At 41.4% G+C, this 10,673-nt stretch overlaps 1 protein-coding gene across 1 annotated transcript in view; it reads right to left on the bottom strand.

The window, feature by feature from the left end:
- PIK3R4 (phosphoinositide-3-kinase regulatory subunit 4) overlaps nucleotides 1-10,673 on the bottom strand; it is a 69,044-nt gene that overhangs the window by 16,348 nt on the left and 42,023 nt on the right. Inside the window, exons 14-15 of the mRNA XM_068236273.1 lie at nucleotides 9,191-9,355; nucleotides 3,041-3,252 (exon numbers count right to left, since the gene is read on the bottom strand). Of these exons, the coding sequence (XP_068092374.1) occupies nucleotides 3,041-3,252; nucleotides 9,191-9,355 (377 nt within the window). The remainder of the gene's footprint in view (nucleotides 1-3,040; nucleotides 3,253-9,190; nucleotides 9,356-10,673) is intronic.

Raw genomic sequence — 10,673 nt, 5'->3', positions numbered from 1 at the left:
AGAAGTTAGGCTTTCTTAAAGGATACCTTAGTGCAAATTGAAGTTAAAAACGGGGGGAGCAGGCATGTTTAGTGGGCTCTCCGCCAGTCCACCGCTCCATCCATTCTCCTTCCTCCCCCTCCGGTACAGCCTAGCGACCCCCTGAACATACTTCCTGGTTGGGGTGGCTGCAGGTGACTGCTCAGGCCCTGCAACATGTGCGTCCTTTTTAGCATTGTTGTGGTAGGCAGCACTATGCGCAGGTCAAAACTGTGTAGTGCACCTGCACAGAGCGCTCCTGGGCACGAACAAGCACGCGCATCACTGGGCGGCGCCTGCACACTCAGCCGCGACCACACAACCAGGAAGTAAGTGCGGGGGGTCGCTAGGCTGTACCAGAGGGAGGCAGAAGAGTACTGGGAGCAGTGGCCATGAGGAGATCCCACTAAAAATGCCTGCTCCCCCCATTTTTAATGTCAATTTGCACTAAGGTTTCCTTTGCAGCTGAAAGGTAATAGGAAAGTGGCGTTTTGATCCTATTCATCTCTCTCAACCGCAAAAGATCACGCGCAGCCACTCACCGATGCTCAGATCCCCACCTCCGGTTCACTTCTGGAATTTTCGACTTTAAAGCTGCAAAAACCACCAGACCTGCGCGGCCGTGCCCTCGCTCCCACTGACGTCACCAGGAGTGCATTGCGCAGGCCCAGTACGGTGTGCGCCTGAGCAGTACACTCCTGGTGACTTCAGAGGAAGCGAAGAACTCTGCCGCCAGGCGCAGTGGTTTTCCAACTTTAAAGTCAGAAATTCCAGCAGTGAACTGGGGGCGGGGACCGGAGCATCGGTGAGTGGCTGCGCAAGCGCAGGAGGTCTGCGGGGGACCATTAGTTTAACTCTTTTCTCCCTTACCGCCCTACAGTAGCCCTTTAAGTTCCTCAAGGTGATCCACAACCCACAACAACTTCAGCTCCTACTACTCAACCACTGGATGAGCTGGAGGTGGGATTTGATTTCAACCTTATTTAACTCTACATTAAAGCCGTTAGAGGAGCCATTAAATGGAATGAGGAAAAGAATGAGCCAGAGGCTTTGGTACTATATAAGCACCTTAAAAAATCATTTACTACCTTCCCTCTGATAAACGAGATTAGAGATATAATATTGGAGGAGTGGGAGAAGATCGAAAAGAAACCTCCTCTCAATAACAGACTAGCAAAGCTTTATCCTTTGGAGGAAAAGGATGCGAAATCGCTTAACAATCCTCCAGTGATGGTCCAAGCGAACTCCCCAGCCCCAGCTGCTGGCATCTGTTGTAACAATAACAGGAGGATCTGATCTTAGAGGGATCGATTTCTGATGATGTTGCACAGCTATCATCTCAGTCCTGCCTTCATTGCATGAGTAACCAAAATCATCTGATTTATATCCCCCAAAGGCCACGGCATAGAAAACCCCACTGAAATCTCCGAAGGTGCCAGTGAGTTCAAGGGATAATCTGCATAATCAATGCAAAAGTCCCCAGAAGCTGTAGTGACACCTTCGCCCGTTGTTGCGATGCCAGGAATGAGCTCTATTTTACAGTTTGATTGACAGCCGATTCAATAACTCAGATTGGATGTTTTGAGGGAATAGATTATCAGCACATTTTAATCAAAAACTAATCAAAAGTATAAATCGGACAGGATGGAAAATGTCAGTTGGTGGGAAGGAGCAGGGGCTGGGCTGGGAGGAAACGGCATTCGATTGATAGGTCATAACATTGCAGTGCATCTGAAAATGCAACACTACCTGTTTGATCAATTTTCAATGGATATCCTGATGGAATCTATTGAAAAATGATGTGCTGTAAATTGAAGGAATCGGTCACAATCTGACCATATTCTGATCAGAGAGCGATTGATCACAATCAAGCCGTGTACGATATGGCTAGCTTCAGAGTACAACTCAACTTTTTCAACAACAATCCACACCATATATATAATTAACATCACTGCAAGCATGTTAAAGTGTATTTTACAGATGTACCATATTTTACGGAATAAACGATTTAGAGGGCACAAACCAGGGGAAAAAAAAAAAAAATATATATATATATATATATATATATATATATATATATATATATATATATATATATATATATATATATATATATATATATATATATATATATATATATATATATATATACACTAAATCTGGTACGTCCATGTTCCAGGCGGCGTCTTGTAGATGCTCTGCCCCAATCATTGTCCTCCTGTGCCCCCTTCTGTCCACCATGTGTCCCCTTCTATCATCCGTGTACTCCTTTGTTCCCCCTGTGTCTCTTTATGCCCCCAGTGTGTCCTCCTTATGTCCCCGTTACTCCTGTGTCCCGGTTCCCGTGTCCTGGTCCCCCTGTTTTCCCTCCTGTTGCCCGTGTCCCCCCCTCCTGGCCCCCCATGTCTCCTCCGCTCCCTTGTGTAAAATTAATTAGCAGCAGAGCGGCTCAATTCTCAAGTGATTCCAGCAGTGATAAGCAGACCTCTCTTTCTTTGCACAACTCCCCCAGTGAAGGCTTCTGCTGAAGACGACGCTGGAATCGCCGGATAAAGTCAGCCGCACCGCCACTAATTTTACACAGAGAAGTGGAGGAGACATGCAGGGGACGGAGGACCACACTCGTATCGGTTGGCGGGCGATTGTAAGTCGGGGGCTCTCTGACTTTGAAATATAACACGCAGGGGCCTTTTCTCCCCATTTTTGGGGAAAAGTGCACCTTATATTCCAAAAAAATGCGGCATCTGCTCTGGAGCTGGCCACATAATGTACTGCAACAATGTCCTTGCAGGAAGGGTTGATTAGAAGTGATTACTGTGTATAGCAAAGTAGGGCAAAGCAAGCATCTCCACAGATATGAACTCTCCTGCCCTTCCCTTGCCTGTATTAAAACTTTACTTCCTGATTTGTGTACATTTCAAGAGAACTCTGAGCCAGCTAATACTGCTGCCATGGTTTCAGGTCTGTCATTTTTGTGATGTAACGGTTTGTCCACTAAAAGATGCAAAAAGAGTAAGCTTACCAATACACAACCAGCACTGGTGAATATCTACAGCAAACGAGGTTATGAGTCCTAAGCGCAGGTCATGTTTCAAAGTCCAGGCATTACTATTAGATCTGAGATCCCAGCCAACCAATGATCCATTAACTGTAGCATAAGCGAGGACAGACTGTGATCCAGAATTGAACTGATGCATATCCACTACACAACCATCATCCTGCAGATCCAAAGACCTAAATAATGTGCAAAGAAAATAAATAAAAGCTTACCGGTAGATAAAATTAGAGCTGCTTTAGCTAGTATCTAAGGATTTGAATTAGCTAAACATATTAAACATGATCCTGCCTGGCTGTAATGCTGATCCTCTGGGTTAAAGGACAACTGTAAGAATAGTGATATGGAGGCTGCCATGTTTATTTCCTTTTAAACAATGCCAGTTGCCTGGCAGCCCTGCTGGTCTATTTGGCTGCAGTAATGACTGAAAAAAAAACAGAAACAAGCATGCAGCTAATCTTGTCAGATCTAACAATGTCAGAAACACCTGATCTGCTTATGCTTGTTCAGGATCTATGGCTAAAAGTATTAGAAGCAGAGGATCAGCAGGATAGCCAGGCAACTGGTATTGTTTAAAACAAAATAAACATGGTAGCCTCCACATCCCTCTCATTACAGTTTTCATTTAAACTCCCTGGTGTTCAATTTTGGCTGGATTTCTGTGCAAAAAGTGGTTCAGTTAATTTTCAATACATTTTTGCCTGTAACTTACCAAAATGTGTCAAGCAAGGGTCTAGTATACACATTTTGAGTATGATAAAAAAAAGTTTTAAACACAACATCATGTCAAAAAATAAAATAAAAATGTAATTTTCCCTTTCTGCCAGGCCACAATTTCCCCACTCTTCAGCTTCTTGGCAAAAAAACAGGCTTTCTCACATGCATTTTTTCACATTAATTTGTGCATCCAGGTGTGAAAATTTGCATACGAACGCAAATTTTAATATGTAAATACACATGTAGAAAAAACAGAACCCTGCCTTAAAAAACTGTTGGACGAGCCTGATTCATCCATACTGGTTTCAGCTATTCTTCCCTGGATGAGTCAGGCACAAAGATAAATTTCATTCTACAAATAATTCAATTTGGATACAGAATAGAATTTCAGTTCCCTCCCAGGCATTTTCATTTCAGGGAATCTAGTCAAGGGTCTTTATCAATCGAACACGGTCAGAAAAATGCCGTATGCTATTGAACATTAAACTTCTAAATCCTTTTACATTGTGGAGAATAAGTTAAACATACAAAGCACTGCCTCCGTTTGGAATTGAATATGGTCTGGTGCCTCCATGATGACATTGGACCTAGAGGATGCCTACCCTCCATGTCCCTATTCATCCAAAATTTCAGAAATATCCGAGATTTGCCATAAATCCCGGTACACACATCCATTTTGATTAGTTAATGTTCAATTTTACCACCTTCATGTAGTATGAGGGCCAATAGATTTTGAATACTATGAACAGATTATGAAGGTAAGCTCTCACACTACATGAAAATGGGAAAATTGGCCAATTACTGGCCAACCAAAATTAGATGTGTGTACACACCCCAAGAATGAGAGTTTCAGTATCAGTACTGGGCCCTCCCTTTCAGGATATCCTCAGCCTTGATGATTTTTACTAAAATCCACACAGAGGCAGTAACTTTCTTTTCTTTTTTCAATGTAAGGGTTCTTCCATACAGTGGGATGCAAATGTTTGGGCAACCTTGTTAATTGTCATGATTTTCCCATGTAAATCATTGGTTGATACAATTAAAAATGCCAGTTAAATGTATCATATTGGAGACACACACAGTGGCATTTGAGAAGTGAAATTAAGTTCATTGGATTTACAGAAAGTGTGCAATAATTGTTTAAATAAAATTAGGCAGCTGCATAAATTTGGGCACTGGTATTTTATTGAGTCCAGAATCTTTAGAACGACTTATTGGAACTCAAATTGGCTTGGTAAGCTCAGTGACCCCTGACCTACATACACAGGTAAATCCAATTATGAGAAAGAGTATTTAAGGGGGTCAATTGTAAGTTTCCCTCCTCTTAATTTTCTCTGAAGAGTAGCAACATGGAGGTCTCAAAGCAGCTCTCAAATGACTAGAAAACAAAGATTGTTCACCATCATGGTTTCATGGTTTAGAGGATAGATACAGAAAGCGGTCTCAGAGATTTCAGCTGTCTGTTTCCATAATTAGGAACATATTGAGGAAATGGAAGACCACAGGCTCAGTTCAAGTTAAAGTGGCAACTTGAAGTGGCAGACCAGGAAAAAAATCTTGGATAAACAGATGCGACGAATGGTGAGAACAGTCAGAGTCAACCCACAGACCAGCACCAAAGACCTACAACATCATCTTGCTGCAGATGGAGTCACTGTGCATCACTCAACCATTCAACGCACTTTTCAAAAGGAGATGCTGTATGCGAGAGTGATGCAGAGGAAGCCTTTTCTCTGCCCACAGCACAAACAGAGCCACTTGAGGTATGCTAAAGCACATTTGGACAAGCCAGTTTCATTTTGGAATAAGGTGCTGTGGACTGATGAAACTAAAATTCACTATATATAGGGGCGTTCTGCATGGAGGAAAAAAAAAAACACAGCATTCCAAGAAAAACACCTGCTACCTACAGTAAAATATGGTGGTGGTCCCATTATGTTGTGGGGCTGTGTGGCCAGTGCAGGGACTGGGAATCTTGTCAAAGTTGAGGAACGCATGGATTCCACTCAGTATCAGCAGATTCTGGAGACCAGTGTCCAGGAATCAATTACAAAGCTGAAGCTGCTCTGGGGCTGGATCTTTCCACAAGACAACAACCCTAAACACTGCTCAAAATCCACTAAGGCATTCATGCAGAGGAACAAGTACAATGTTCTGGAATGGCCATCTCAGTCCCCAGACCTGAATATAATTGAAAATCTGTGGTGTGATATAAAGAGAACTGTCCATGCACGGAAGCCATCAAACCTGAATGAACTAGAGATATTTTGTAAAGAGGAATGGTCCAAAATACCTTCAAGCAGAATCCAGACACTCATTAGAACTTACAGGAAGCAGAGGCTGTAATTTCTGCAAAAGGAGGATCTACTAAATATTGATTTCATTTATTTTTTTGTGGTGCCCAAATTTATGCACCTGCCTAATTTTGTTTAAACAATTATTGCTCACTTTCTGTAAATCCAATAAACTTCATTTCACTTCTCAAATATCACTGTGTGAGTTTCCTATATGAATATTTAACTGACATTTTTTATTGTGACAACCAACGATTTATACAGGAAAATCATAACGATTAACAAGGCTGCCCAAACTTTCGCATCCTACTGTATTTGTACGATTTCTGGATCCTACCAAGTACAAGGGAGAAGGTTCAGTCATTATAGCTTACGCTGGTAACAGGGGTCTGCAGGTGTTCCAAATGTCTATTTCTAAATGAATAAAATAACTTGTTTCCTTGGCCTACCGTAGCACAGGTGCAGATATACTGTACCTACCAACATAATGGCACATTTCACTGTATCCCCAACAACCTCCTGGGCAGAGAGATCTGGAGCTTCCTTGGACCAGATCTGCAGAGCAGCAACATGTTCAGTACATGCAACGTTTGTAAAGCATTACTGAGTAGAACTCTTTTCAAACCAGTATCAAACTTTTATTGTAAGAACAGAGGCGCCAACAGAATAAAATATATCTAAAAACTTTAAGATTGCTCGGGAGGAGGTGGTGGACTTATCTCCTTGAAGCAGACATGATACTGTCGGTTTTAGTACAAACAAAATTATTTATATACTCCAACATACAGCACAACGCGTTTCACGGGTGTATTCCCGCTTCCTCAGGCAATAACGAACATGAGTACACACAGTGCAGTCTTAAGGTCACGATAAGCGTTTCTGAGGCGCTTATCGTGACCTTAAAGAGAATCTGTTTTGTTAAAATCGCTTAAAAGTAAACATACCAGTGCGTTAGGGGACATCTCCTATTACCCTCTGTCACAATTTCGCCGCTCCTCGTCGCATTAAAAGTGGTTAAAAACAGTTTTAAAAAGTTTGTTTGCAAACAAACAAAATGGCCACCAAAACAGGAAGTAGGTTGATGTACAGTATGTCCACACATAGAAAATACATCCATACATAAGCAGGCTGTATACAGCATTCCTTTTGAATCAAGAGATCATTTGTGTGTTTCTTTCCCCCTTGCACTGAAGTTTCAGGCTGCTCTTTTCTTCCTGCAAACAGCTTTGCCCTTGTTTGTAATTCCTCAGTATGTGAAAGCCCAGCCAGCTCAGAGGACGATTAATCCAGCTGATTAGAGCAGCTTCTCTCTTCTCTCTTATCTAAATAACACACAGGCAGTGTGCATAGAGGGGCCAGAAAGGGTGAGTTCATAGCAGAACCACAACACTGAAGAACTTGGCAGCCTTCCAGACACAGGCCGACAAGTCTGACAGGGGAAAGATACATTGATTTATTACAGAGACTGTCATAGTAGAAAGTGCTGCAGTTAGCCAGAACACATTAGAATAGCTTTTGGAACATGTAGAATGATAAAAAACAGGATGCAATTTTTGTTACGGAGTCTCTTTAAGACTGCACTGTGTGTACTCATGTTCGTTATTGCCTGAGGAAGCGGGAATACACCCGCGAAACGCGTTGTGCTGTATGTTGGAGTATATAAATAAATTTGTTTGTACTAAAACCGACAGTATCATGTCTGCTTCAGGGAGATGAGTCCACCAACGCCTCCTATGGAATTTTATAGTTTTTAGATATATTTTATTCTGTTGGCACCTCTATTCTCCTTACAATATCAGCATCCACCCCTGGTGAAGGGGTTGAATTCCCTTTCTTCTCCTAATCTACAGAGAGTGACATCTTAAGCCTGAGTGAGGACAGGCCTAATCTCCTCACCTGCCTACACAGTGGTTGCCTAATTGGTAACCCTGACTTGTGAGTATATCTATCATATACTTTTCCATTTATCCATCACCCAACTTACTACACTATATTGGGCTCTCGGTGTCACTTCTTTTTCTTCAGTATCAAACTTTTGGTCGCAAAGCTAAAATTTCTTGCTGCTCTCAGGAGGAGCCATCCTGGAGGATGATGGGAGAGAATTTCGCAGACACCTACCAGTAGCTCTGTTTTAGCGTGTCCTACGGGATGGCTACCTTAGTTCCCTACCCTACCCCTTAGTGGGTTTTTTTTTTATACATTACTTTTTTCTAATGCACTAGGTGTGAGCTGGCTAGGGTTTACTCTTTTGAAAGCTGTTGGTTTGGGGGAAGAGTCCTTATTTATACCTGGTGTTTTATTAAATGCCTGTGAATCCATAGGGGATAAGCAAATCTTCTTTCAGGGAGGAGCCATCCTGGAGAACAGTTCGAAGCACTGCAACCAGAAAGTATCTTTTATCTATTCCCTGCACTCAGAAGCTGGTCTTTACCAGGCAAATGTTTTATGGCTGTAATTCCTTATCAGTGAGGATTATGCTATAGTCCGACTAGGTCCTGACTGGAGAAACTATCACTTGCATTCCTGAATGTTTAACTCTTTAAGGAAAGAAAGAAAAGAGACACATTCTTGTTATTTGTATGCTTGGCACTGTATGTACACATTGATCTCATGTCACATATCACTTACTGTAAAATGTAACCACTTCCTGCACAATGGAGGTCTATGTTTATTTGTGCAAATATAGTGCATAAAGTGCAAATAGGACATTATATAAATTCTGTCGAAGTGCACATACACGCACCCCGCAGGAGCATGCATGCATGTGCTTTGCATAGTCTTCAGTCCATGGCATGAAGTGGTTAAACAATCATATGTGACGGTAAATACTGATAAGTCTTGCATGTGGTGGGACATTCGCACATCCGAACATCCAGGAGAGCTTGGTTGAAAGGGTTGTTTGGAAGAATCTTCGTATTACATGGATCAACTGGTCAGAAAGGCCAAAGCAACAATCAGTAAATCAAAACGGTTGCCATGGATTCCTCCTCTGATCTTTTTAACCTGCTTTATTTTCTTTATACATGCAAATCATTCTTTCAAAAGGGATAAAAAATATGAATTCACACCATAACAACTCAACAGGACAATCAGTTCAAGAACATACCTGCTCTGCAGAGAATGTATTTTAGGAGACTTGGGTGGCTTAGAAGTTTCAATCCCAAGAAGCTGGACATTGCCATTGTCAGAAGCCACAGCCAAGTAATGAGAACCTTGGCAAAAGGTCATTGTCTTAATAAGACCACCAATGCGGTTATATGTCAGTATAGATCTAAAATAGTAAAAGTGGAATGGAATTAAGCACAACCACCAAGTCAGTGAGCATAAATGCAACACAAATATGGAAAAGGACACAAGATAAACACACAGAGCACTTGAGATTGCTTAATTCTACAAACAGACCACACAAGATTGCTAGATGAATATACAATGCAAATATTGAGCAAAAATGTCACTATAAAAATTACTTTAGCACCTGAAAAAAAGGAGGTATTAAAGTGAACCGAGCATCATTTTTAACACCCAGGGCAGCTCTATAGCAAATTAAAAATGCATTCTAAAAATGTGGTTTATTATTAAAAAAAAAACTTTCAATTTACCTAATTTTTTTACATCTAAGGGTTAAAATAGCCACTTTGTCCGTCCGCAAAGGACCTGCGGTCACTGAGCAGGAGATTGTGGAACACAGATAAGAAATCACCTCATTAGACTTAACTGACCACAAACAAACCCACATTGTACTTCAAACAGAAAACATCAGCTACAGTTGAAGAATTTCACACCTAGCCTGGACAATGCTAGTTGTAAAACAGCAGGGGTTGAGCTTCTGAACAATGGCAGCCTTTGCAGCTATTTGAAGCCAGGAGCTGCTTAGTTCACTTTAAAGTGGTCTGAAACTGACATTCAATAAAAATGTGTTCCTACTTTTTGTTACGCATAGTTATATTTGCTTTTGTGCACAATTAATATTGTCTGTCTACAAATAACAAGTTTCCAAAGTGTCGTTTATCTTACCCTGAAAGTTACCGTTCCATTTTTATTCCAGCTGCTTTTTATTATATATTAAAATCTTCTAATGAGCTGTTCTGAATTGTGTGTGTGCTTGAAGCACAGAGAGCTTCTCGGAGAATGTTTTCAGCTATTTATAACACAAATGTTACAACATAGGAATGTAAGGAAAGATACTGTTATCTCCAGTCTGGATGCAGATTTGAAGCTGAATATCCTTTGCATAGCAGGACAAAGTGCTGTGTTTAACCATTTCAATGATGTTCTGCTACAATTTTTTCTGGGATAGTAGCTTAAAAGCTGTAAGGACTAGTTCACACTGGGCGCTTTGGTAGCATTTTGCTGATCACCAGCGATCAGCAAAAAGCTGTTTTTTCACAGTACTGGAAAGTGATTTAGGAGTGATTGCATTTTCTGATTCTAGAACATTGACATGCAATCGCTCCAAAATTCCTTCAAAAATGCTGCATGCACCATCAGCAAATCGCTAATCACTGGCGATCACTACAGTGTGAACACTACCATTAACTTACAATACCAGCAGCATTTTGCTGATCACCAGTGATCAGCAAATCGCTGAA

This window comes from Hyperolius riggenbachi, chromosome 5 (genome assembly GCF_040937935.1).
Source record: "Hyperolius riggenbachi isolate aHypRig1 chromosome 5, aHypRig1.pri, whole genome shotgun sequence".
Lineage (NCBI taxonomy): Eukaryota > Metazoa > Chordata > Amphibia > Anura > Hyperoliidae > Hyperolius > Hyperolius riggenbachi.
This window is presented reverse-complemented; position numbering and strand designations above follow the sequence as displayed.